Genomic DNA, 27,991 nt, shown 5'->3' with positions numbered 1-27,991 from the left:
TAAATGACCAAAGTTTACTCCCTTCTCTGCCTTTTTCCCACAGCATGTTTCAGAAGATGAAGCCAGTCTCATTGGATAGCCATGTTTTGTCTCTATGACAGCTATGTCACTCAGCCCTCTCTGCAGTGACACCTGCACAGCAAAGGATGCTGGGAAATAATGAGCACTTTTATCCCGGTCAGGATGACAAAGATGGGGAGGATGAGGAGGAGGAAGAGGAGCAAGGAAGCGAAAACAGAGAAGGTGAAGGTGGACGTGACACGGAAAATGGAGGGTTAGAGGGTCTGGAGGAGAGGGAAATGACGGGAGGACGGCAATCCTGGGAAGGGAAAGGCGGCGAGGTGGTGAAACCAGCAGCCATTGTGGTCGGTAGACAGAGAGCAGACCGGCCCCTGAGGCCGGGCAACCTGGGCAACCGGGGTGTTGCTTACATGTCGAATCAAGTCCTGCTTCATCATCAAGTAGCCAATAAGCAGCAGCATCATTTCATAGCAGCCAATCAGCAGCCTCATCACTTAGGCCTGAATGTGCTGCAGAAGAGACGAGCTCTCATGGAGCGCAGCATGACCACAGTGGCTCCGCTGGAGGACACTTTCCTGACCATGATGGTGTTTCGCATTGGAATTCCTGACATCAAACAAACAGTAGGTGCATGTTTCTCATCAGGAGCACTGTAGCTAAATGCTTTGAAAAAAAATGTGGTGACACAAAGACACCCACACATGAAACAATCTCAGGTTCTTCTTGACATGAAACGAAATTGAGGCAGAGAAACAATGTTGTAGCACAGTCCCCCTCTTCATATCTAAAATTTTTGAGAAAAATAAGTAAATATTTAAAAGAAAGTTGAGTTAAAAATCCAACATTTAAAAGTCTAGTTATCTATGTAAAAAAAGAGTCCCTCACAATGACTGCAGGTTTTTTCAAACACGGAAGTAGTTTAAGGCAAGACTCTGGTATAACTGCCTCAGAGAGGGACACAGCTTTGATTTAACAAACAGACTTAAGAAATCTAAAATGAGGCTACTTTACAATGTTAAGGCATATTTGGCTTATGTAACTTGTACTGATTTGAATGTTTATGCAAGTACAGACAAAACTTAAACTTGTAAAGATCATTGAGGTGATGGCGGGGGTTATCATTTGTGCTGGATACCTCAAAAATTCTTTTGTTCCAATACATAAGCTGATATATATAGATATAGTTCTATTCCTCTAATCCTCTATTTTTCTACCACTTCTTTCTCTTTGTTTTTAAGTTTGCTCTCTCTTTTTCTGATGGAAGCTAAAAGGATTCAAAGCTGTTTCCCTTTTGAACCCAACTTTTTTGCATCCCTAAATGAAAACAATTTTCCGTGTTTTTGCTGCAGTGTTGACTCTACAGCTGTTACAGATTAGTCGCTGAAAAGTACCCAGGGGTACTCGATGCATACATTTTCGTGCATTAGCCAAATAGTGTGCACAACTGTACAAGCACATCTCTTATTTCAAAGCATTTTCACTCCAGTCATCCCACAAGCCCAGGGATGAGTCCCAAAAGGAAGCAGAAAAAAATACGTAGCTTGACTTGTGTTGCACAACCTGTGAGGGAAGACGTATTCAGTCAACAACACCATGTAAGCACCTGTCTTGGGTCAGGTATGGGCATAATTAGTTTCCAAAACTGTAGTTGGTATCAATTCACACTTACAGCAGCTCTCAGGTTTACGCTGGCAGCAGGTGAGAATTGGCCAGCCCACACACGCCATATCCAGGTGAGAATGGGTACCCAACTGTAACCCCTCCCCCCCATCTTCCTTTCTTCATTTTCAACTCCCTGAACATGCCGACTGTTCTACATGTCAGCTAATCTGCCCTCAATATAACAGTAATTGCTAATTATCTAATAGGTTTTTAATGAGTTTGGGGAGAGCTGGGGAAGTGAGTGACTCTGAAAAGGAAGGAATATGTCGAAGGCATTTGCGTTGCTCTTGGGTCTCCATCAGCCATGGGCATCATATTCAGCTCTGCACATCAGTGACAAACACTCGGCATCCCAAACCTTGCAAGGAGAGGCAAAGTGAATGCAATGAAGAGGGAGGTGGGGAGTGAATAAGCAAAGAGGAAGATATATGTATTTACAAAAACCACATAACTGCATGGTGAAGGTCCAAATCACTCTGCTGAGCGGGAACAAGTACTGCTGTATAGATCTCAGAAAATCCTTGATTGTATAAAGCAGAACGATGGGGAGAGAAGTGTCGCTGTAATATACAGTATACATTACATTAGGCATCTCTCCCGGGGATTAGCTGCTCAATCTGTCTCTCTTACACACAAACACAGACACACTCTGGAAATATAAACCCTACACTGCACAAGTACACTCCCATAAGAACACACAGACACGCACATATTCTTTACAACTCACTTATATCTGTGTGCATATACACACTGACGCACATCCTCATCATGTGGTTTACCTCCCAGGGACCGCCAAGACATTGCTACGGCAACGGGTGCCTGCCTCCACTAATGAACTGGTTGCCATGCCAATAGAGTTGGCTACACTATCAAATAGCGCAAACCAGGGGGGGGCAGAGGGGAGCTGTGGAGGGTGGGGGCTCAAGGGGGGCAGAGGGGACATGAAAGTGTGCTGAGCTGTGCAATTTTACTCACAGTTCTCTGAAATGGAACAATAGCATGGATGCATACATCTCATTCAGGCTTCTCAGTCCTGTTGTTGAGCCCCACTTCACCTCTCAGCTCCGTCCTCCAGGCTCCAGACTTTAATAAGAAAAGGACAAAAAAGATGGTCCTGTGAAAATGCAAGAAAATTGAATAATATGAGGAAATGGGCAGTGCACAAATCACCGTGAAATCTAGTTAGGCATACCACATTCACATAATTCATCCAAGATATTTTTTCATTGTGGCCAGTGAGCCTCTGGTGTATCGCACACAGACATACAGTAAGAGGGAAGGAAGGATTTTTTTCTCCAAACTAGTTTGTTATTTCTCTTCTGGATTGTGGCGCAAATCTGAGATTATGCATGCAGAGATCAAAGAAGAAAATAACGAAAGGGAAATATTTATCCCAGTATAGAATCTTTACGTCTTTATTAGGGGTAAAGGGAAAAAGTGGTGTGATAATAAGTGTGAGCTAGACCCAAATGTTCTGATAGCACAGACTATAAGGATGGCATAAGTCTTCTTATTTCCATGAATATGGCAGATGATCAATTATTAAAAAGTAATGCATTCATATTCTACACCCAACACATTCTCATGCATTCATCATTCACCAGCTGATGTTAAAACCGTCATGTTACATTATTAATCCATAATAATAAAATGCCATTGGCCAGATATTTTAACCAAACTGACAATGCAGCTGAAATTGTGTGTTAAAATATAATATAATGCATGCACAAGTTTACACACAAACACATGTACAAACATGGAGGTAGCTGCTGTTTTAATGACACAGACTCGGAGACCGAAATGATCTGATTTCCTTAATGAAAAAAAAAAGTAAGTGGACTAGGATCAGAGAAACGATGATAAAAACAAGGCTGAGAGAGGCTGTAGCTTCTTTTATGAAGCCCAGCTCCCCTGCTACTCCACAGAGGTGGAAGAAGTAATCAGACGTTTTACTTCAGTAAAAGTAGTAATACCACAATATAAAAATACCCAAACAGAAGATAAGGTGCAGAACAAGTATCAGCAAAAATATGAATAATCACTAAAAATAATCATAACAATGATCATCAATATCAAAAGTAAAAAGTATCATATCACTCTTATTGTTATCAATGAATAAACATAAGTGGCTTTTCTAACATTGTAGCTGGTTGGGGTTGAGCTAATTGAAGCACTTTAGTTTATTCTATAACAATGTACATGTATCATATTTTCATCATACTTCCTTTTTCAAAATCTTCCTAAAAAATAACTAGGAGATATATCTGTAACTGTTATATGAAGTTATTGGAGTGAAAGTATATAATTACCTTTGACATGTTGTAGAAGTAGCACAGAATTGAAATACTCTAGTACAAGTAAATTGTTCTCAGATACAGTATTCACATTCATTAAATGTACTTAGTTACATTCCACATTTGAAACTAAAATTCAGTGTAGCCTTTACATTAACTAAGTTAACTTTTCTAGATTAGATAGTTGATAAATTAAGCTAGGCTATCTAACATAAGCTACATGGTTAGCCTTTTGCCTTTGTAATAATTAGCATGGTCAGAAACAAATCATTGTAATTTCATTCATATTAAATGTAATACATAAAATGTTAAGGCGCCTGTGACCTTACTCACACAGCTACTGAAGTGATGTTCAATGATACTGTTCTTCTTTATTATTATTATTATTTCTGACTCCAAAAACATTAAAACACCTCCATATGCCCTGTGTTCCCCGTCTGTCAGAGGTGTCTCCAGTTTGACCAGGACTGCACGGTGTGGAACGCTAAGCAGCAGATCATCTGCTCCCTCAGTGAGTCTTTGTGGGACGCCTACAACTACGGCCTCTTCCAGCCGGCTGGAGATGGACGGGACGCCAAGTTCCTGGAGGAGGAGCGGGCCCTGCAAGACTACTCGCAGTCCTTTGAGAAAGGGGTGCCTTACCTGGAGGTATGGAGGTGGAAATGCTGGAAAATTGTTTGACCAACTCTTTCACTGTTCACTTCATATTGTCTATAGATCTTATTTCTCAGTATGGAAATAAAAAGTCTTCACGGCCATCTCCACACTACCAGGAATAACAATCTGGTGGGGAAGTACTTGATTTATATATGTGTTGGACTTAAGGTTGTCCAATTGAGATATAATGTGTCTAAAAAACACAGAAATTCAGTCTATTGAATATCCATAAAATGTTGTTAAATTTAATTTTATTTATTACATTCAGAAAGAAAAAGTTAAACAACAGAACCCAATGTACAGATTTCATCTTTTTCATCTTTATTAATCATAAGTAAGTGAGAACCTTAAGGAATATTCAACAATTGGAGATGGATTACCCAAGTTTAGTTTAGTTTTTTTTTTTTTTAAATCAGACTTCCCACGCTCAACACAGTAGACGAAGGAGTAAATTAAATCTTGACAAAATAAATAAATAAAGATGCACATCATGGATTTAATTGCATTCTGTACATTATGTAACTGAGTAATTATATTATATTTCTTCACTTTTTTGGGACGTGGGTGTCAGTATGAAGTTTCATGCTGTGCTATGATTATCTCACAGTGCCCTCTGGTGGTCAGGCAGCTGTAAGTGTTGATGAGCTGGGTGGGGCTGAAACAGTATCCCGCACTCAGGGTTTGGCTTCAAACCAGAGTGTTTACATTCTTGACAAGGTTCCAGATGAGGACATGTCTGTGGACTGATGGGGCTTTGTAACTAGATTCTGCTCCACAGCAGAATGTATCCCACAGCACCGTGAGTAAATGTATTTATAACACGAGTACTCTACACCGGTGGATACTGAACTGGCATTAGTTTCTGGACACTGTTGGTTCTTACTGTGTACCATCACTTATTAATAAGCACTAATAAGCAGTAACAGGTAGTTATTTTAGTCTAAGTATTAGGTCAGTTTTCTCTTTCATCCTGGCCCAACACCTCTGATGCTTGAAAATCACGGCTGCTCTGAGGTGCAGTGTGTGGTTCAGCTCAGCTGTCAGCTGCTAGATAGGTGTTTAGTCTTCTCCCCTCACCTCCAGGCTCCTCAGCCAGTAAATGGTTTGCCAGTTCAGTACAGTACAGATGCATCGCACATCCAGTCAGATGGTTTTCATTGACGCAGTCTACCATTCAGACAGGAAATGGAAGGTAAACCCACCTGACCTCAGTTCACTCATCTTTTGAAGCGAGGATTTTTGAAGACTGATTCTCTAGACCATATTTTCGGCCAGTGTTTTCAATTTCTCCACCTGATTTTTATTCCTGAAGGCTGTGAAACATTTATACCACCACATACATAAGAACACTCTGTGACATACAGCTGCCTGTTCATAATTTACATTTACAGAAAGTAAATCTATATATTCAAGCAAATACGCTGCACTAGTGCTGGTCAGTGAAGAACCTCTATTAAATCATTGTATAGGTGTTAAAATAGTCTGCAATGAGTACATTTTATTTTGAAAAAAAGGACTGGGCAGTTTGTCATATCCTGTGATGTATATGGCTTTATCTGGGCATGAAATATTGGCTGTATTTTTACAAAGACATTTATTTTATTTTATTTTATTTTGTTTTATTGTAATTATACGCTTTATGCCAAATACTTTCATGTGTATAAATGACCAAGAATTATAGACACAGGTATTCTTGTTAGTTGTTGCCTAATCAAGGAGGATAAAAGACTAAATGCTCCTGCATTGCTGGTCTTGAGTATTTCGATAGTATTCCATTTCACTCCAGTTCAAGCACTGAATCTATCTGTATTTTAGTGGCAGGTTTAAAAATTGAACCTTACATGTGATCAAGCTTTTCCCAAAAAACAGAAAACCAATTCTGACTTCATATTTTGAAGAAATAAATCATGGAGCTGTTCCAACGCCTTTGAGTGGGAGAGTGAATTTCTGGAAACAGTGAGAGAGTTTAGCTGCAGTTAACAAGAGAGATTGTGGTTTAAAGCTGCAATGCTGAAATTAACACAACTGAATTATTTTCTTTATTTCCCTGCTTTTAGGAGATTATTGTTCATTTTTGTAAAATATCAACTGAACCACATTTTACAGCACAAACAGTAATGTTTTTGTTATTTCCTCTATGTACACAGTCAGATGAACTGAACATGTGTTGCAGTGAGGTTCACTGTTTTCACACGTACCTTTTCTGGTCCTCAGTTTAGGTACAAAACCAGAGTTTATAAACAGACAAATCTGGATGAAAAGGCTCTCGCAAAGCTCAGCACAAAGGTATTTCTTCTCTTGTCTGTTAAACATTACTGGTGTACAATTTTAATTTCCACTCAGTGACAACTGTTTCCTTCTTTTTCTACCCCTCCCAGGCCAGTCTGAAGAAATTCCTGGATTACATTCAGACTGGAGCAATAGAGAAAATGGCAAAAGTCCTTGATAAAGGTCTTGATCCAAATTTTCATGACCCTGACAGCGGAGGTGAGTTTGTCACAAGCCTGTGCGTGCAACCTCTCACTTATTTTGACTTATCATATAGATTCATTCTTGGCGTGCAAATAAATGATGTTGTAAGTGATATTGAGAGATGATTTCAAACACTGTGAGAATATCTGAGGGTAGATTTTCTACCTTCCATCCTTCCCGACCCCTAACCCCCTCTGTGGGTCAGAGACCCCACTCTCTGTGGCTGTGCAGTCCGGCCTGCCGGTGGAGGGCATCAGGGTGCTGGTTCAGGGCGGCGCTCATTTGGACTTCAGAAGCAGAGACGGCTTCACACCAGTGCACAAAGCTGTTAGAGCTCACAATCACGCTGGGCTGCTGGTAAGGACTCCGAATTAAAGTTGCATACAACATCCTCTTTTTCTTTCTCCCTCTTTCTCAGCTTGTCTGTCTTGCATTACAAACAGAATACACACACCTTCAAAAAGTCATGCTTTTCCTTGTCTCTTTTTGCCAGGCTCTCTTGTCCTTTGGTGCGTCTCCAGACTACAAAGACCGCTGTGGCCTGACCCCACTGTACCACACTGTACTGGCAGGGGGCGACACTTCCTGCTGCGAGACCTTGCTGTACTACAGAGCCAGGCTGGGGACAAGGGACGAGAATGGCTGGGACGAGTCCCATCAGGTACCAAAAGACAGTTCAATACTTTAGATTTATAATTAACTCACATCTAGCTGTCTGTCTATCTATCTGTCTGTCTGTCTGTCTGTTGATTCCCATATATCTGGCTGTTGTCTCTCTTCATGTAAACCTCAGCAATGCACCAACATTTCTCTGTCTTACCTCTGTGGTCGATGTCATGTACCATCGCCCTCAGTCTCTCTCTCAGCATTTTCTCACACCCCTCTCCTCTTGGCCTTCCTCACTCGTCTCTGCATTCTCTCTGCTTCCTCCCCTCTTTCTCTCTTTCCATAGCACAGGGATGAAGAGGAGTTTGGAATGGAAGAAATACATAAGGTACCATTCATCCCACCATCTCTCCATCCATATCAGCCTTTCAGAGGCAAAGGTGCTGAGATAATCATGATATGATTTAAAAAATAAATAAATTAAAAAATGTAGATGAACTAAAGTGAATGAGGTGAGCACAGAGTTTTCTTAAACCTGTACAAATCTGCATCATCCTGAGCTGAGTCCAATTCAGAAAGAGCATTTGATATCATCTCTTTCTTACTGTAGTTATGGGTGCATTGCCTACATTATGTCTCTGTGACATTCTGGTAAATCTGCATTTGTGCTGCGAGCCGGTTGTCATGGTATTTTATTTTGGTTTTGCCGTGCTCTGTGTTTTCTTTCTTTACTTTGTACGTATCTTGTGATATTTTAGTCCCTGCAGAAAAATATGAGGAAACATCTCAGGCTGCTGAAGGCTCATTTCTGTTGTTTTAATGTTTTTTTTTTGTTTCCTGTCTTTAATATCATGGTGCAATGTAATTGGCTCTGACCTGTTTTTCTCTAAGAGTAATTACGGATCTAAATGTGGATGTGAGATACATTATTTCCCTTTCTTTCTCTTTGTATCGCTTTTGCAGTATCTTTCTTTTTCTCTTATTTTCTGCCTAATTGTCTTGTGCTGAACAGTCTTATATGAACCCCCACCCCCCTCACTTTTACTTGTCTCCTTCTATACTTTATAATCCTGACAATTTGTGGATATTTCTATCACACTCTTGACATTAAAAGGCTTGCCAGAATGGCTTTGCCCAGCACTTGGAGCATCTGCTGTTTTATGGGGCAGACACCACTTCTCTAAATGCCTCAGGGAACACTGCACTTCACATTTCTGCCCTGTACAACAAGGCAAGTATGGAAACAGATCCCTTATATTAAACCATTATTACAATAATAATTACTGCTGGTTTTCCTAAAGATGTTAACCAATCACTTTCCCCTCTGTGAATGATCAGGAAAGCTGTGTCCGCGTTCTTCTGTACAGGGGAGCAAATAGGGAGGCAAAGAACAAACATGGTCAGACCCCTTTTCAGGTAAATGATAGTTGACTATTATTATTATTATTGAGAGAGATATTTAGATTTTTTAGCATGTTTGCAAAGTGAGATTGTATTTCTAGTTTTGTCACAAAGAGAGAAGGAAGAGAAAAGGAGACAACACAACAAAACTAGAAATAGCAATAATTGCAAGAGTTAGACCAATTATGTTTGATTTTGTTTTCAATGTTTGCAGCTAGCTGTAATGTCTGGTCACTTTGAACTCGGGGAAATAATCAAAAACCACAAAGATTCCGACATAGGTAAGTTTTCAAGCTAACCTCTCTCTTCTGAAGGGGCTATTAAATCAGTTCCCAGCACCTGCCCCTTTTTTGTACCTTTCGAAATCTGCCATGATATTTGCCCTTATAATCTTTCTTTTCCCCTAACAATCTACCTGATTTCTCCTTCTATTTCATCCTGTCACTTCAAACCACACCCCTCTCCCTCCTCACTTCTTACTCCTCACCTCTGACCTTTACTGTAAACCTCACGGTCACGCCTCACTCCTCCATCTTCAGTGCCCTTTTTGGAATCGCCAAAGTATGTACCCAAGCGAAAAGAGAGCGCCCACACACTGCCTCTCCCCTCGCTCCATTCCCACCCCCTACTGCGTGCTAACAGTGATAACACCATGACCCAGTCTGACCCTCTGGCCATGCCCATCAAGGCTGCAACCAATCCCAACCCAGGACAGGTACTAAAGACCATTAGGCAGAGGTCATCTACTGATCTCTGTGTTGTTAGATATAATTACTGATGCTGCATTGCTTCTCAGGCTCTTACAGTAATGAAGTTACCAGATCAGCTTTGGTGTTTTGTATTTACGGGACTTGGTGTGTTTCTGCAGGGCCAGCGTAGGGCCTCCATTGGCGTGAGAAGCTCCAGCAGCCCCAGAACTCGTACTCGCTCCCCATCCAGAGGGAGGGGAGGGCAAAGTGACACGGAGGAGAGGCACCGGCAACCACGAGGCAGACAGGGGTAAGGAGCCCGTGGAGGAAAGATGTAGTGTACAAAGAGAGGGGGCGTGGTGGGTTCTTATTCTAACCAGGTCCTTTAAAGCCATGCACAGGGAATCGCTAATCTCCAGTTACAATCAGCTGTATGCAGTTATTACTATTTGTGTCTCAGTTACATGCTGTGCACTATTTTTAACTGCAAGAATGTTACATATTTTAGGTGTGGAAATGGTGGACATTGTTGTCCTGTAAGGCAACAGAAATGGAGGAGATATTCGCGGCCTGAAAAAAAAAAAGAAAAATTAAATGGTGGTGCAACAGCTCAATGACAACAACACGGACACAAACAAGACAGATCTGTAAGGCTGTTCTTATAGCACTGAACAGAGGTACACTGCCTGTGTTATAGTACTTTCTACATACCTGACATGCAGTGTGTACTGAAGGCTAGACACTGTTAGTAAATACAATAGTGCAGCGCAGCATGCGTTCTTACTGTTGCACTGATTAGTATGACTCAACTGTCTCTGATGTAGCCTGACAAGCTGTATGTCGTCTCACTTTGTCTCACTTGCTTTTCCACAGTGTGCAACACAATCTTATCTCACAGTTTTGTAAGAGACTCTCTTTCTCCCTCCCTCTCCCTCTGTAGTGCGACCTCAGCGGGCAGTGGGGGAGGTCAGATGAAGCGTATGTACAGTGCAGTACCAGGGCGGGTGTATGTGGCCACTCGTGCCCACTCTGCTAGTGGGGACAGAGAGCTCTCACTCAACAAAGGGGACAAAGTCAAAGGTGAGATGGAGCCAAGGTTAGCAAACAGTGAACTAAAGTATGTGAAAAGTCTTGCCCACACATATTAAACACTGTTATGAAAGATGAGCGAAGAGCATTGGAATCATGCTGTTGTTTGATTGTGCTTTTTTTTTTTTTTTTTTCCCAGACTATTACCTAAATGTTCTCTACTGCAGAGAAATTGGTGTAATGTTGAGAAACTTTTAGTGCAGCTGCAGTGCAGTTTGATCCAGAAAAAAATTATCAACAGCGAGGAAGAGATGTACATGAGGGAAGAGAGGATTGTAAACAAGAGAAATGAGAGGCGCCAGAAAAACCCATCCAGTCAGCACAAAGCAATACATGTTCCTAGCCATTCTCAGTGGACTGAACAATGTTATTATAAAACTAAAGGTAACTAAAGTTAAACAAGGAAAGTTGAAGGGAAAATATATAACAGAGTGAGATGTGACAGTGGATTTACTTCACACATTATATCCTATCCATCTATCTATGCTATCTCTCTATCCATATATTTATCTGTCCATCTGTCTGTCTCAGTATTAAGTGTAGGAGAGGGGGGATACTGGGAGGGAACGGTGAAAGGTCGCACCGGCTGGTTTCCTTCAGACTGTGTGGAAGAGGTCGCGGGTTTCAGCAAAGACAATCGATCAGGTAAGACAAAACCAGTCTGAGCTTCACCTCACTATTGTATTTTAAAATATCATTCTGACCACGGCTCTTTTATAAAGGAGAAGGATTTTATAGCAGTTAGGTTATATTTAGTCGTTTTGAAACACGTCTTGAGCCTGATGGGAATCTTTTTCTTGTTTTTTTTTTTTTTTTCTTTAATTATTCATGTATAAATTGAATGAAATTATTTATTTATTTTGAGATTACTCTTGTAAAGTTAACAATGTCAAGAGGTGGGTTAGCACAGATTGGAAAAGGGTGTAAGGGAAAATGGGTTACATACTCCCTCAGGCTGGCATTATCCTTTAAATCACTGTAACACCCAGCACATGTCACACTCATGTTTACCAGCAGGCCCTTATTTGCAGCAGTGGCACATGTACAGCACAGGCATTCACTTTTGTCATATTTTCACAGCTGCACAGTTCCCCCATTGAGCAAACCATATGTCACGTTGAAGACACAAAAACAGGGTGTAAATATATTTGATCCATTTGAGCCTCGTGCTGAAAACACAACACTTCTACAAAGAGACAGAGAAGGTGTCATGACGGAAGCGGGAAGTTTATATTGAGCATATGTTTTGCCTGCGTGTGCCTTGCAGAGACTCGCAGTGAGAAAGCCAAGAGGAAACTTTTCCGTAACGTCACTGTGGGAGCTTACGATGGCACTGATGGCCCCAGGTAAGTAAAGCTGCTGTGAACCTGTGATCAGCATTGTAGTCGATAAATAAGTTTGGGGCAGAAACTATAATTTACCTTTAGCGGCTTCAAACCTGCAGTAAACTGAGCTGCCTTCAAGAAAAACACTTGAAAGTCTAAATCTAAAGTGTAAATGTGAAGGTGATTGTGTTTGTCTGTCCTCTTATGTGTTGATCTGATCACCCAGTGCACTCTGTGACAAGCCCCAGCCCCTCGCAACACTGAACTGTCATATCAGTTTAGAAAATAGATGGACTAAAATAATGATAAAACCTGATTGGCTGCAGCCCCTCATGTAGTTCTAGCTGTGGATTGTCATAAGAGTGTGGGCAGCAACTGAGCTGTCTGCTCTCTGGTTTATTACTGTAAGGTAAGACTGTGAGGCCAGTCAAGATGATTGAAATAGTTGACACACTGCTGTTTTGTGGCTAAGAGTAGGTTCTTGTGTGTGTGTTTGTGTGTGCATGTGCACACTTGTTTCACCTAGTGTGCTCTCATGTGTTCTTGCATGCTTGTATGTGTCTATTTTCTGTTGATCCTGAACAGCGCTTGTTCTCTATTGTTCTGCTGTGTGAACACGTCAGTGCTGAGAGCACAAAGAGCAGCCATGTCATTTTCAGCTCTGCCCCTTTTGGCTCCACCAGACAAATGCACTTGTCTCTTTGATACCTCCATCCACATGCCTCCCTCTCCTCTCTTGTTGCTTGTTTAGACTGAACACAATGATCCTTTAATGAAAGGCAGAGGTGGGGTTCTCCTCCTCCCCTTCCATGACATCTGTCTGAAGCTGCAGCCCAGCCCTGGGCAACTGCAGTTGTGTATTTTGAAGTTATGCATATTTGTGTGCTAGTGTGCATGTGAATGTGTCCGTGTCTTTGCGTTTACATACATCATCGTGCTGATGAGTCATAAGGAGGCTGAAACACCAAGCGTTGGTTAGATCCGGGGGCTAGTGAGAAGGACTTTCCAGTTGCCACCCCAGGGTTTTACAGCCTCTTACACATGGAGCTGACATTACCCTCGTGCATGGGCAGCTCTCACTGTCATTCAAAAAAGGCATTCACTTTAATGCAGCTGTGCTTGTGTTCTAAATGGAAATCACAGCCACTGGGGTTATATTACCTGTGTTAAGTTGGTTAAGCGTAATTGCAGCACCGTGGTGAAGTGGTGCTCAATTAAGAGCAAGGTGATCCGGAGCATGTTCCCACACTGCAGCTAGGCATTTGGGAGAATGTCAATTACTATTTCAGAGAGAAATAGAGAGCGGAAGAGTGTTTGTTAGCCTGCATGGTGATGACAGCTCTGCTTTAGAGGAGAGGAGGGAGCGAGATGAAAGTTGGCAAATGTGTGTGTGTGTGTGTGTGTGTGTGAGTAAATCCAGGGTGGGAATCAGCTGTTGGTATATCTGTGATACACCAGTCAGTGGATGAGCAAATGCAAGTGCTCTATCTCTCTCTCTGTCGCCTTACATTTATGCCCATCCCCCGCATCCCCACCCCTCAAATTCAGCTCTCCATCTCCCCTATTTTGCAACCAAACCCTCTTCCTGTGATCCACCAGCGCACACACACACACACACCATACGCACTCTCCCTGTTGTGATAATCGCTGGTATTCTCTTCCCCTCTCTCTGTCTTTCTTTCACATTGTCTTCCTCTTGTCTGAAGTATGTGGGGTGCAGAGCAGCTCGCTCTCTCTCTCTCTCTCCTTCTCGTTCCCCACCTCTCTCGCTCTCCTCTCTCCTCCACTCTCGCGGCTCTCTTCGGCTGAGCTCTCGCTCAGGAAGACCAGGAGGAGGAGGGAGGCGGGAGGGAGGAGGAGGAGGAGGAGGAGGAGGTGGTGGTGGTGGTGGTGGAGAGTGCGCGAGATAGAGGAGGGGGGGACATGGCAATGGGGGGATGCGGAGAGAGAGATTTCTCTCTCTCCCTCTCTTCTTCGTGGCCGTCACTGGGCCCCAGAAACAGGAGCGTGTGGTTCATTTACAGGTAGCGGCTGTTTCCTCATTCATTGGCTGGCTATGGATGTGAGGAGAGGACAATGGAGAGAGGGGAGAGGTAGATGATGCTATTGAGAGGCCGTGCCTTTTCAAAGACAGACTAATAAGCTATGTATCTGTACGTGCGTGTGTGTCTCTGAGTGTGCGTGTGTGCTGATGTGCGTGTGTCTTAAATTTATATTTTTCCTATGCATGTGAATATCTGTGGGACGGTAGTGGCTATTGAATGGAGACTCTGCAGCATGTTTATTTCTGTGTCTTCCTCCCGTGTGTCTCTGAACGCGTGTGTGTTAGTGCGTGAAAGGGAGCACATATTGATGCATTTCAGTCAGACAGTGTGGGTGTATTTCATTCTCTTTGAGTCATGATTTCTTTAAGCAGATATTTTTCATTCACCAGGACTTCCCATTTATCCCTGTTCCTTTAAAAAATGCTGCTGTCACATCCCATATTTTTTTCTGTATCCCATTGTATCATTAAAAATGTGTGGTATTTTGACTGTACAGAAGGATGTATGTGAATAAGTCAATAAGTGGCAAGAGTGCGGGTTTGTCAGTTCCTTTCGAGCTCTCATTTGAGATACCGGTCATTTCTGTGCACGTCTGTGTGTGTGCATGCATTCTCGTTTATTTGTGTGTGCATGAGACTATATACACTGAATAAAATATATGTGGTTTTCACATATAAGTGTATACGTCATAGTGCTTAATTGCTGTGGGAGTATCTCTCCTGCACATACATCCATGTATATGCACTGTTCATCCATCTCTCCATCCACAGTGTGTGTCACTAACATCTGTCACTTGTGATGTGTGGGTATTGTCCACACATAACCAGTCTATTTGCATGTGCATTCAGCAGGTGAATGGTTAAAAAGCTGCCTTTTTTCTCAGTAATTGTGGATAGAAGAGAGGATGACTCAGGAGGGTACATAATAACTCTGGTCTCTAGTAGGCTTACAGCTCCATTGCAGCCAGTTCAGAGAGAGTGTGTCCTACAGCCAGCAGAGATTAACCACAGACATTTGCTCTTTTTATGGCTCCAATTGGTCGGGCCACAGAGATCAGTATGGTGGCAGATGAGCTGAACAGTTTTATATATGTAAAGTAAACCAGGTGTGTTACTGCAAGCCAGCAACACAACTTAGAACCACCCGGAGGACCAACACGGGACATGGTTCCCCCTTGTAGAAGTGGATGGATGAAGAGCCCGATGGATCCGTCCACCCACTCCGTGTTACTTTGATCCTCCGAGAGGGAAAGCATGATGGAGGACAGGGTGAGAGAAAAAGGAATGAGGTGTGAGGAGCAGATGGCTGGAAGGCGGCTGTGCGTTGGCGAAACAGTAACATTGATTGAGAACACACAAGGGATGGACCTCAGTAGGGGAAAGTAGTGATCGTCTGTTCAGTGCTAAAGTTACGGTTTGGTGTCGAGTCTGGATCTTCAGGCCTGTGGGGCCAATGCTCATGACTGTGCTGTACCTTGTGATTCCACAACCAAACTTTGTTTATTGCATGCTCTGTCAGATTAAATACACAAGAGCTTGCTGCGTCTGCACAGTAAGAGACAGTGTGGAAAATAATATTATGGTGTTATTGTTATTTTAGCATCAGAATACTAGAAGTGGCCGAGGCCAGATGAAGTTGGAGTGATTGAGTCCTCTGCCAGACATTAAAAAAAAAAAAAAGATGTTCATGTCTGCTGCCTGAAAACCTAAAAGTAAAACAAAATGTTGTCTTTTTTAAATGATACACATATTTTTTTTTTAAGCGGTTACATGGCTGAGTTACCCTGATGAGTGCTTGGCTGCAGACATTATCGTCAGGCAGCCAAACAAATGGTTGTGTTTAGGTTAAGGTTCAGTTCAGCATCACAGTTTGGGTTTTGGGTTTGCTGACTCAAGCAAAGGAGTCAGAATTTGTGTGCAGCCTCACATATTTAAATTGGGTCTCTATGTGCTGCTTCTCATTCACCTTAACTTCCCATTTAAAAAAGGGAGGGACAAAAGAAAATTGTATTCCCATTGGAAATTATGTCCTTGAGTATACCCAGTATTTTCATTGCATTGTTTTGGAAGTCAAGCTATCACTATAAATAAAGGCAGTTCTTCAACCAGGCCACTCACTCCGTTCACTCATAGTTCAGCCCTTCTAGGAAATCATATCCTTTGATTCGATTTCAGTGGGAGTGTCAATTTGAGTTAACGTTCAGGAGCACAAACTAACACAGAAATGAGCTGCCTAGGAAAGAAATATCTGGAATTCCTCTTAAATCATAGAGCTCTGCTCAAGCCCCGGGCTCTCCAACAGAACCAGGGTGAATTGACATTGTTAGAAAGTCAAGCCCAGAAATGAGTCATGAGATGTGGCTCCGTGTGGAGTCCATTTAAACAATCCTATATTAGAGGAAAGATTGTAAAGCAGCTCGGCCAAAAGTCCCAGACATGGTAATAGAATAATGAAGGAACTTGCTGGGCCAGCCGATACACTACTCCAACCATCTCATAATAAGATTGCATCACAAATGTCTGTGATCACTGTTTCTGCCGTCTCAAGCTGTAGTCTTTGAGCGAGGGGAGCTGTTTGTGGAGGGAGATTAGAGGCCTGTCCAACTTCTTCTTGTACATAATTTGAAGTGTCATGTGTGACCGGTTGTGGTGCGCTGGAGTTGGTAAAGCAGTATCCTTGCAAAAGCTGCCAGAGGCGTTGAAAGCTAATGCAGCGATTTAGGTGCATTTGGAAGTTTCCATTATCAGTGAAGTGTATGTGCACATTTTTCTAATGTGCCGTTCCCCGTGGCCCAGTGCTTGTCAGCTCGGGCTGGATTAGTCCATAGTATGGAATGTCATCTCATGTTCACTTCCTCCCATTGTGACACTTACTGTATCCCTCCCATCAACCCTTTTGTGCACCGGCGCTTTTTGTATGACATTCTCAAGCCAACCTATCTTTTGCTGCAGTGTGATTTCATAATGTGATGCAGTATAGCTGTTTTCCACATTCAGAAAATGCTTTATTTGCATGACAATAACACTTTTCTGTTGCTATAGAAGTCATATAGCTCTCTTCCTCTCCAATTCTCCCTCTTTTTCTCCCTGTCTCTCTCCATTGCCGTTTCCCCCTCTTGTCTTGTCCCTCTTTACTCCCTCTAAGTGACTACATCATTAAGGAGAAGACAGTGCTCCTACAGAAGAAAGACAATGAGGGCTTTGGCTTTGTGCTTAGGGGAGCCAAAGGTGAGCCTCTTCTCCAAAATTCACAACATATTCCTCCGTCTCTATGGATTTCTCAGTCTCATATGCTCTGTTTCTCTCTCTCTAATCTCTCTATCCCTTCCTCATTTTCAAACCCATGTTCTTGTTATCTGTGTCCGCTCAACCTCGTCCTTTTTGTCTTATCCTCCTCAGCTCAGACTCCCATAGAGGAGTTCACTCCAACGCCAGCGTTCCCCGCGCTGCAGTACCTGGAGTCTGTCGATGAGGGGGGCGTGGCGTGGAGGGCCGGCCTGAGGATGGGGGATTTCCTCATCGAGGTAAAGACAAAATGCATTTTGGACTAATGCACACATTAAACCAAACATTGAACTTAATCTGAGCTCCTGAGTTTTACTGATGCACTTACATTTCTGGATCCATTTTATTGTTTGGTGGAGTAAATTTCTCACATTGAACTACTCAAATAATTTCCTTTTAGAGTTAGGAAAATTCAAAAACCACACAGGAAGAGCTCCATGGTAAAACAGAAGCTAGGGTACACATTTTCCCATTGACTGAGCTTTAATGAATCATTATGCAACAAGCTACGTGATGCACAGTGTCACATTTTGAGTGAGATGCTCAACACATTTTTTACATTTAAAAAAAAACAAAAAAAATAACAACACTGGTGCTTTCTCCACTGTCACATATTAAATGTGACGATGTTCCTTTAAGAATGTCAAAAGTCTTTCTGGGTAATGTAGGAAATTAAGAGACCAGGCAGGCTGAAGTGAGGAAGTGGGTACACGAAAAACATCACAGATCAATGATTAACTTTTTTATAGATTGTTTTTTAATTCACTTCAGTGGTAATTTTTCATACTATAGTTTTCATACTTTTTTTTTGTTTGTGTATATATTCTGTATGTAATGTATTTTAGTCAGAGTGGGTGAGGGACTGGTGTACTTGAGATCGCTGTTCCTCACTGGTGAAGCACCAGCATTTCAGGCAGCAACTCTCTGGCCATGTTGTAGCTTTAATGTCGCTGTATGTTGCCTTAAAAACTCAGTTCTAAAAATGGCGATTGTCAAACCTCTATTAAATCTGACACATACAGCTAATTGGTATTCAACCTAATATGACTCACTTATGCTGCCCAACCTTTGTAACTGTGATTTATTGTAGTCGCTGCCTGCATTGCCGGTGCATCTGTCCAAAGCACAAGAATGATGTATGTTTAAAGCTAAGTCTTAAAAACCAGAGAAAAGCTACATCATCTAGGGAACTAGTGGTCACAAGTAGACCTCCTCTGTGTTATAAGGTGTCTCTGTTTTTGTATCCACCCCCTGTAACAAGAGTTGATTTTTCATTCAAATGGAAATTAATGCAACACATCCGCTCATTCTGCATTCAGTCCTTCTGTGTCTTTGTGTGTGTGTCAGGTGAACGGCCAGAATGTGGTGAAGGTTGGCCACCGGCAGGTGGTCAACATGATCCGACAGGGCGGCAACAGTCTCATGGTGAAAGTCGTCATGGTTGCTCGAAACCCTGAACTGGAGGACACTGCTCGGAAGAGGGGTAAGAGTCACGCTTTCCTCGTATGTTTTTTCCATCCTATGTTTATGATGTGACGATAAAGCTGATTGCATGTTTACTTCATCCTAAAAGGCTTTAGCGATGTGGTTGTCTTTGGTGACTGTATGTTTATACGAGAATACTAAACATTAAGTCTGCATTTGGCTGGCTTCCCTTGGCAGCCCCGCAGCAGACTAAAAGACTGACTCCTCCTGCCATTGCCCTGCGCTCCAAGTCAATGACATCAGAGCTGGAAGACATGGGTAAGATGATAGAGGAGACTACAGATTGAAAGCAAAGAACAAAATGAGGGGAGGCCTGGAAAGAGCATATGAAAAAATAAATTAAATTCATGTCCCCCACAGTTTTTTGGGGGGGGTGGTGGTCACAATGAAAAAGCTTCTTTTTGGTGGGTTAGCAGCTTCTCTGCAGGATGATGGTACAGTACCATGGCACTATTAAGGAAACACAGCATTAAATATTTACCGAGTTGATGCAGGAAGCCAAGAAAATGATCTAGTATGGGTGCGATTTCATTTTTAGTTTGTTTTGGGAAGTAGTCTTTTGATCCATTTGCACTATTGAGAAGACAGGTGATAATTAAACAATGAAGCTATGAAATGTAAAAACAATTGCACGTTGTGAAATGCCACTTGTCTGACGCCATCATTCACAAACCGTTCTTTGTTTTTCTTCTCCACCGAACCAAATGTGCTGCGTACAGTGGACAAAGGTGGGAGAGTCATGGATTTGTGTGCTGTCATTATCATTTCTGTTCCCATCACCATCCCTCTCATCACATCAGCGTTCACACATTCACATGTGTCTGAGTATGTATTTCATCCTTTCATCTGCTTTATACACATGACTACACAGCAGCTCTAGTCACACCTAATTTCTGTTTCCCGAATTATGTATGCTACAGCTGCCTCTCCATGGAAAAAGAAAGCAGGTGAATATCAGCCTTTATCATTACCCCTATCAGCCCCTGAGCTTTAATTTAAGTCAGCCTGTTTGATGCTCTTTTTTTCTCCTCCTTTTTTCAGAGTACGAGTCCTCTCAGGGTCCTGATAAGAAGAGGACAGTCTATCAGATGGCACTAAGTAAGAAACCAGTCTTACTGCTCTTGTCATACTGTGAGAGTGTGTTTTTTAAACCTTGGGGGGACAGGAGGGCTCTCGCTGAAATCCTCCTTTTCATGTTTCTTCCTTTATTTTATGCTCCTTCTTACTGCCCTTGTTTTCTGGCCTGCCCCTGCTCTGTCTTTGTTTTAGATAAACTGGATGAAATCTTGGCTGCTGCCCAGCACACTATTACATCAGACAACCAGGGCCAGAGAGGTCATGGGGGCAAGAGGGACCGGAGCAAGAGCATTGTTCCCAATGTCTCCAATGAGGTACTGTTGGGAATTGGAAGGAAATGGTCCTAGTTAGGGTAATTATGGTAAAATGTCCTAATAGCTTATTAGATTCAATTTCCTTATAATCTACAAAATATTAGCAAATACTGAACACCTATGGACCTCTCTCACAGTCCTGCAAGATCAGATTCACATGCACATCAGAGTTTCTCCATTGCTTTAGGATGCAACACAGATTCAGTCAAGGAAGTGACTAATACTAGCAAAAAAAAGATTGCTATCTATAAATCAGCTTGGTGTTTAGCTTGTTTTTAGCCCTGTGTGTTGTCCTGCCCTCCCTGCACTTTGGAGAATGATTGACAATGGACCACCCACATCAAAACACTTGTTTAACTATGAGTCAGGTTGTGTCCATTCATCTATGCTCTGTTGCCTGATACACTAATACTCAGACTGACTAGTCTTTGTGTATTGCATTTTACTGTAGATCAAATCAATGTCGGCTTAATATCCAACTTCAATTTTATTTGATTATATCTGAGTAAATGTTTCCTCTCCTCTATTTACTCCTTCCGCCCTTTAAAATATTCTTTTGCTCCCTTGTCTTCTTTTTAAAATGTGTTTCCACACCTGAAGCAACCGTATGAGCAGCAGTCTTCAGTGAGTATGGCGCAGCAAGGACCCGGTTTTGGCTACAACCAAGCTCATTTTCAACCAGGCCACGGTCCTCAGCATGCAGTCATGATGCGTCAAAAATCTATTGGTAATGGCAATTGTCATGGAAAGATTTCTGCCCACTCGGTATATGAGTGTCTGTTTGTAACTGCCTGTATCCGTGTGCTCAGGTGTAACAGAGGAGGAAAGGCAGTACCTCCACCCACCTGCTATGAAGCTGGCTCGCAGCCTGTCAGTGCCGGGACCAGAAGAAATCCCCCCACCCCCTAACACATCCGCCCCAGAGCCGCCTTTATCTGCAGGCCCTCATCCTGTGAGAGGGCCTGCTATGCCCATACCCCCTGTATCTCAAGCCCACTACCAGCTCCACTCCCAGCCAGGGCATCCTACTCAAGCAGGCTGGGAGAGGGGAGGCCCTGGTGGGATGAACCAGCAGGTCATGGTCCCCACCCTCAGGAGACAATCGGAAGGACTGTGTGTCAGAGAACCGGAGGCGCCCAGGAGAGGTGGTGGCAAAATGGGAGGGTTAAGGAGAGGCTATAGCAGTGCTACACCACCGACAAGTGCTAAACCTAAGGCCCAACAAGCACCACAACATCACCCGCACATCGCCAACCGGGAGCAAGGTGGAGGGGTCGGCAGGGGGGCAGCCAGGAGGGGTGGTCGAGGAGCTCTAATGAAGCAGTCGAAAGTGGAAGATGGGGTGCGGCAGCACAGATCAAAGGGAGGTGCAGCCAAAGAGAAGAGCTCCATCCCCATCCCCACCATCATCGTCAAAGCGCCCTCCACCAGCAGCAGTGGCCGAAGCAGCCAGGGTAGCAGCATGGAAGCTGAACCCACCCAGGATGTAGACGACACCTCGGCAGATACAACCACAGACAGCCCCAATACCAGTCTACCTTCACCGCTCACCTCCTCACCACCTCAGCCTCCTACATCCACTTCTTTGCCTTCATCAACTGTTGCCCCTCCTGTCTCCTCGCAGCAAAACCTGGAAAACTTGGATTACACTTCAACGTATGGTTCGGCCTTTGGGGGAGGAGGAGCGCGCAGGGACAGAGAGCGTTTACGAGATATGAGAAGAAAGAGCGCTTCTTTCTTCCTCTCATCTGAGGAGGACATTCAAGGAGAGGCGGGAGGAGGAGGAGTAGTAGAGGGAGGAGGAGCACTTGGGACAAGAATCCAGCCTTTGCAAGGTTCACAAATGGATGTACCTACGCCTCGACTCCGCCCCTCCAAGTCTATAGATGAGGGCATGTTTTCTGGAGACAGCTACGTCAACTATTCCAGCAGCATGCCCCCAGCCTTCGGCCTACCTGAGTATTCTTCCCCTATCCTCAGTCAGGATGGACAGCCCAAGTCGGCTCCCTCAATGTACGGCACCCAGCCGGCTACTACCTTCATCCATCCGCTTACAGGGAAAGTTCTTGACCCTTCATCCCCACTTGGCCTGGCCCTGGCAGCAAGAGAAAGGGCCTTAAAGGATGACCGCAGGACGCGGCGAGAGGACAGACACTTTGGTCGGCAGCTGTCCACTGTGGGAGCGTTTCCCACCCCTGTTCAGACCCCGACTCCTTCCCTATTTGCAACCCCTACACAATCAGCCTACACTTCCCCGGTGTCGCTCCACCTAAGCTCCCCCACTGCCACCACCTCACCTGCATCTCTTAGCCGGCCACAGTCACCAAGGATATTACGTTTGGGAGGAGGAGGTGGGGAGAGGGTGGAGAGGGAAAAAGAGGGAGGACCCAGAGAGGGTCTTAGAGTTCGCTTCTCAGAGGACAGGACCAGTCAATACTCAACCCAGTATTACCCACAGAGCCCCAGGGAGAGAGAAAGAGAAAAGGAGATGTACGACAGCAGACCTGCTCCACCCATACAGCCTCCTCCACCTCCGGCTCAACCTGCGCCGCGCAGACCTTCCTTTCTGCAGATGGAAAGCACTACAAACACCAGCTACATCCCTCAGTACACTGTCCCCACAGCCCCAGCACAGACACATGAAGCTATGGGAGATGTAAGAGCAGGGGGTGGAGGTCTAGGACTGATGGTTCTCCCTCCACCAGCTCCCTCAATAGATGCAGATGACGAGTTTGTCTTTGCAGATCCCTTGCCCCCTCCTTTACAGTTTGCTAATGGTAAGAACGAGAGAGTCCAGGAGTTTCCTCAGCGGCATCAACACCCGAGTCAACACTCTGCTGCTGTGGCTCCACCTCCCCCACCGCCTCTTCCATCTGCCAAGCCCTCAAACGTTCCCCAACCCTCTCCACAGGGTGGCGACTCTGCTGCCTCCAGCCTTACCTCCTACGACAGCGAGGTGGCCAACCTCACACAATCGGCTCTCTCTCCGTCTTATCCTTCCCCACAGATATTTCCCCCTTCATCCACCACCACCACCACCACCTCTGCTACTGCTGCTCTGCCTCCCACGTCACTACACAGACCCCAGCCCATGTCCCATTCTCATCCCTATTACAGCAGCTCTAATGACTCCTCAGTAGGTGGTCACACCCCAGCCCAGGACAGAGGCACAGCCGCCCTCACCACCACCATGACCTATGCTACCACCACCATGACAGCCACTGCTGCCGCTGCCACCACCACGACTTCACCGGCATCCTCTGACTATAGCATGACCATGGCCGGGCCCAGGGTGGGCCTCAGCATGGGGGGAAAAGCTGCTGACCACACTCATCACACTAATATTTTACCCAAGAGCGGAGACTGGCAAGATGCTGTGGTGGATTCTGGGATTGAGGAGCTGGACAGTCACAGCAGTAGCGACCACCATTTAGAAATGCTTGGACTGAGTGGGCTGAGAGGAGAGAGGGGAGGGGTCGGAGGAGACGGGCGAGGAGGAGAGGGAGAGAGAGGCAGTGAACATCAGGATCCTTGTACAACCTACTCAGGTGGGCAAACATTTGAGGTGCACAGTGCCAAACTGGCAAATCCTGTGTTTCCAAAGATGACTCATTACAAGGAGGGGGGAGGGAGGGGCCAGTCTGTAGCACTACGTAGGCAGAACAGCACCAATCCTGCTCCCTTGCAGTTGCAGAGACAAAGCAACCCAGAAGATACCAGGTTGGATGGAGTTCTAGTAGATGAAAGGAAGCGTAAGCAGAGTCGATCCAAAATGGAGGATGGCTTTAGCTCCGCCTTGGCTGCCTGCTTAGAGAGGCCTATTGACACTCGGTCGGTGGGCTGGGGTGAGGTCGAGGAGCTTGAGCAAGGTGGAGGACTCCAGAGAGGTGGTATGGTTTTGGAGAGCCGCAGGCTGCACTCGCCTCTTTCAGGTGTGAAGGCCAGCATCATCAATGAACTCAGCTCCAAGCTGCAACAGATGAGTAGCATGAAGAGCATGGACGACTGGAGCCACACTCCCAAGTCACCCACCATGCATAGGTTTGTTCGCCGTCCTTGATATTGAAATAACGGTTTGCATATCTGCTTATTTCAAATGAAGTTCGATGTTTGAATTTAAAGTTCACACGTTCATTTTTGTGTCTCTCAGGTATTCATCGGATTTCACAGACGCATTTCACAGCCCCCCCACCGGCCGCTCCACCTCGCCATTACCCACATCCTCCCCACAGCACCGTCAGATCCTGACACCCAACCTGTCAGCCACCCCTTCTGTCTCCCCTTCCCCTCAAGTACCAGTTCAACGCAACTGGACCCGCTCCCCTTCCCCACAGATGCCTTCCTCTCCGGTTCATTCCCACCCTCCCCATTCCCCAACCTACTGCCCATACCCGACATCACCGAAGCATCGGTCTAAGTTCCGCAGGCAGACTTTTGATTTCCAGTGCAGCCCCACAAAGGAGATGCGATCTTCAGTCTCTCGGCGCCGTGCTCCAAGCCCTCTTATCTATAACACAGAACAACCAAACCCCACCCCCCCAAGACCCTCCTCGCTCCCCATACTTCCCAGCACACCAGTCTACAACAACCCTTTTGACTTCCCCGGGCCCCTCACTCCTCCTTCTCCTGGCCTCCCTCTAGGAGACACCTACAAGGCGTCAACACCTCCATTATTCTCCCCATCTGGTGTGCCAAGTCCAAACCCCCTACTTGTCTCCCGCTCTCTCTCCCCCACCCATTTTCTCTCTGGAGCCTCCTCCCCCATGCATTTGCCCCCCAGCCCGTCTTGCCTCAACTATCCCCATCTCACCCCTCCTCCACCAGCCAAACCCTTTGCCGTCAAGCCCCTGCCCTACTGGACCAAGTACGATGTGGCGGACTGGCTGGCTTATCTAAACCTGGGTGAACACAGAGAGCGTTTTATAGACAATGAGATAGATGGATCGCATCTGCCTTCGCTCACCAAGGACGACTTCTTGGACCTGGGAGTGACACGTGTGGGACACCGAATGAACATCGAGAGGGCGCTGAAGAAACTCACTGACAGGTGAGGGAGGACTAATAGACTCTGGAACACGTAGACGCAACGGGGTCAAAAGGTCAAAAAGGAAGGTGGAGGAAAGTCAAAGTGTCTCATTTCTTCCATACAACTTAGCTGGACCATCCCCTTTCTTCATTAGATGCATATCATTTGATAAGTTATCCCGTCCTCCCTCCATCCTTTTCTCTTTCTCTTTATTAATCTGTTTTATCAACCCTATTTAGTTTGCTCCGTCTTTATTTAAGTTTTAGCCATTCTTATTCTTTGATTTGCCCTCCTTCTCTCCCCAGGCGACTCTCCTCTCCTTTGCATGTTACCACTTCTCCCCGAGACACAGACTGAGAGTGAAGGGGTGATTCAAATTGAAACAAATTGACAAAGATGAACATTAACAGAAGATGTGCAAGAGAAGAACAATGGACATCATCAGGTTGCGTTGAATTAAGACTAAGGGCTGGACATGTGGGGGAAAGTGTTGTCTTACAAATTTGCTTCACATGTAGAGAATATTATTGTGAAATTTGTGGAATGACTTCTGGTCAAGAAAGGGTACAAACAAATAAGAATATCTTATGACAGTGACGCTCTTCAACTGAAAATACAATTTAAAACTTTTGATGGACAGGCATTTAATTAACGCACCGTTTTGTGCTGTAAAAGACAAACACATATACACACACACTCATATTCTCACACATACTGACAGATGGATTCTCACACCATCTGCTGCTCAGCAGCACTGAGAAAACTTCAGTCTGAGTTCAAAGAAAAGTTGAAAAGTTGCTGCTTAAAGGGTAAAACCCAGTAACGTGTTAGTGATTGTGGCTGAAAACAGAAACATTAGAGCCACATCCCAACATCAGTTTTGTAGCTTTAAGCAGATCAGAGTATCTAATGGCTGTGATTACTGGAGCCAAAGTCAGAATACGAGAGAAAGAGTTTTGTTTGTAAATGATGATAGAGGAAAATGATAGACAACAATAGTATTCTTTTTATATATTTGCCATATTCCCCCAAAGGATGCCCCGGTAAGCTTCGTATGTATGTACTTTGCGAGCACTAAATATATCTTACATGTTAAACGGGATTCACTATTAGTAGAACCATTTGTTTTGTACTAAGTGCTGATCGCAATCATTCATTTCAAAACTGTCAGGGTATTTAAAACTGTTGAAGTTGTGAATAATGAGGATATACAGACATTGAGAAAATATTGTTGGGAAATGACCTTTTCTTATTTTCCTGATTATTCTTTAGAAAGGAGAGGAAATTTTGAAGAGAAATTGAAAAGAGTTTGCATGTTATTTCAAACTGCAAATCTCTCTGAGACTTTATTGGTGTTTATGGCCATAGCACAGGTCAAGGGATGGATCCATCCTCTTTGATGCCATAATGTTGACCGCTCTCTCTCTCACACACAGCAGGTGCAGTGATCAAAAAGGGCTTTTTACTGCTTCTCTGTCTGCCTGACTTCCTCAACCTTCAGCCTCTGTGAGTCTGTGTGTCTGATTTTGTGCGTGCGTGTTCGTCAGCCTGCGTTGGTGGCTAAATGCTTTCCCTGACCTACACCTTTCTCTTTCTAATGCCTTTTCCAAAACATATTTATAACGGTCAGAAAACTTTTCTTTTTTTTTTCTTCTTTTTTTTTTTTTTCACCGGTTGACAATCCCAATGTTTTCCTGTTTCACACATAAACCCTCAAAAAAGAAATACTCTGACCCACTTTTCAAAAAGGTTTTTTCAGAATGAAAACTAATCGTAAATACTGTATATGTTACATAGAGGTGAACATGAATGCCCTGGGTTTTTTTTTAACATGCCAGTTTAGCCATTCCCTGCAGTGAATTCAACTGTTAGGCAAAAACACATCATTTATAGATCTATATGTAATGATGATGATGACAATGATAACATAAAAATATAGTATAATAAAGATAATATTATTAAGTATGTAAACATTTTTAAGAATCTCCGTCTTCCAAATAGTGTGGACAAATTCTTTGAAGCTTTGTTTGGTTTGTGTTTCATTTGGGGTTTTCTGTAAATGCTTTCTATACTGCTCGCCCTGTGGTGACCTCAGTGAAGCTGACACGTTAGTTAATCTATATTTCTCTCTATGTGAGTTTAAAATTATGACTCTGTATTCTCATGCTGAGTTGCCTAAATGCTATTTCATGATGGATACTATTCCTGAGAAGCGAAAGGACTGAGCAGTAGTGTAGAAAGCATTACATACTATGATTTAAAAGAGTATTTTAGGTCTAGTGAAATGCATAATGAATATGACTACATACAGTATGAGCATAAGTATGCAGAGATAAAAGGTATATATATACATATATATATATAGTTATATATATATATAAAGTTTTGTTTTCAATAAAAAAAAGTATATACTGATAAACAATATGATAGCGGTACAACTAAGGTGTTGAAATAAATGCTAAAATAAACTATGGCCCTGCCGTGATTCTCATTTCTCCATGGATTCCCTCTTTTGACAGATTCACATAATGATCCAATTTAAAG

At 43.8% G+C, this 27,991-nt stretch overlaps 1 protein-coding gene across 1 annotated transcript; it reads left to right on the top strand.

The window, feature by feature from the left end:
• Nucleotides 1–47: 47 nt before the first annotated feature.
• LOC111650273 (SH3 and multiple ankyrin repeat domains protein 1-like) lies at nucleotides 48–27,920 on the top strand. Its single transcript, XM_087172268.1, has 25 exons — nucleotides 48–644; nucleotides 4,422–4,625; nucleotides 6,849–6,920; nucleotides 7,013–7,121; nucleotides 7,312–7,463; nucleotides 7,600–7,767; nucleotides 8,059–8,100; nucleotides 8,827–8,943; nucleotides 9,051–9,128; nucleotides 9,328–9,394; nucleotides 9,653–9,828; nucleotides 9,982–10,112; nucleotides 10,743–10,882; nucleotides 11,423–11,536; nucleotides 12,159–12,237; nucleotides 17,406–17,488; nucleotides 17,660–17,784; nucleotides 18,893–19,028; nucleotides 19,208–19,288; nucleotides 20,072–20,128; nucleotides 20,300–20,421; nucleotides 21,022–21,148; nucleotides 21,231–24,462; nucleotides 24,572–25,468; nucleotides 25,753–27,920. The coding sequence occupies exons 1-25, from the start codon at nucleotides 147–149 to the stop codon at nucleotides 25,802–25,804; spliced, it is 7,059 nt and encodes a 2,352-aa protein (XP_087028394.1). The 5' UTR covers nucleotides 48–146; the 3' UTR covers nucleotides 25,805–27,920.
• Nucleotides 27,921–27,991: the final 71 nt, after the last annotated feature.

Source organism: Seriola lalandi, unplaced genomic scaffold (genome assembly GCF_002814215.2).
Source record: "Seriola lalandi dorsalis isolate HSWRI2012SDOR001 ecotype SW California unplaced genomic scaffold, Sedor1 jcf7180002052132, whole genome shotgun sequence".
In the NCBI taxonomy this organism is placed as follows: Eukaryota; Metazoa; Chordata; class Actinopteri; order Carangiformes; family Carangidae; genus Seriola; species Seriola lalandi.
This window is presented reverse-complemented; position numbering and strand designations above follow the sequence as displayed.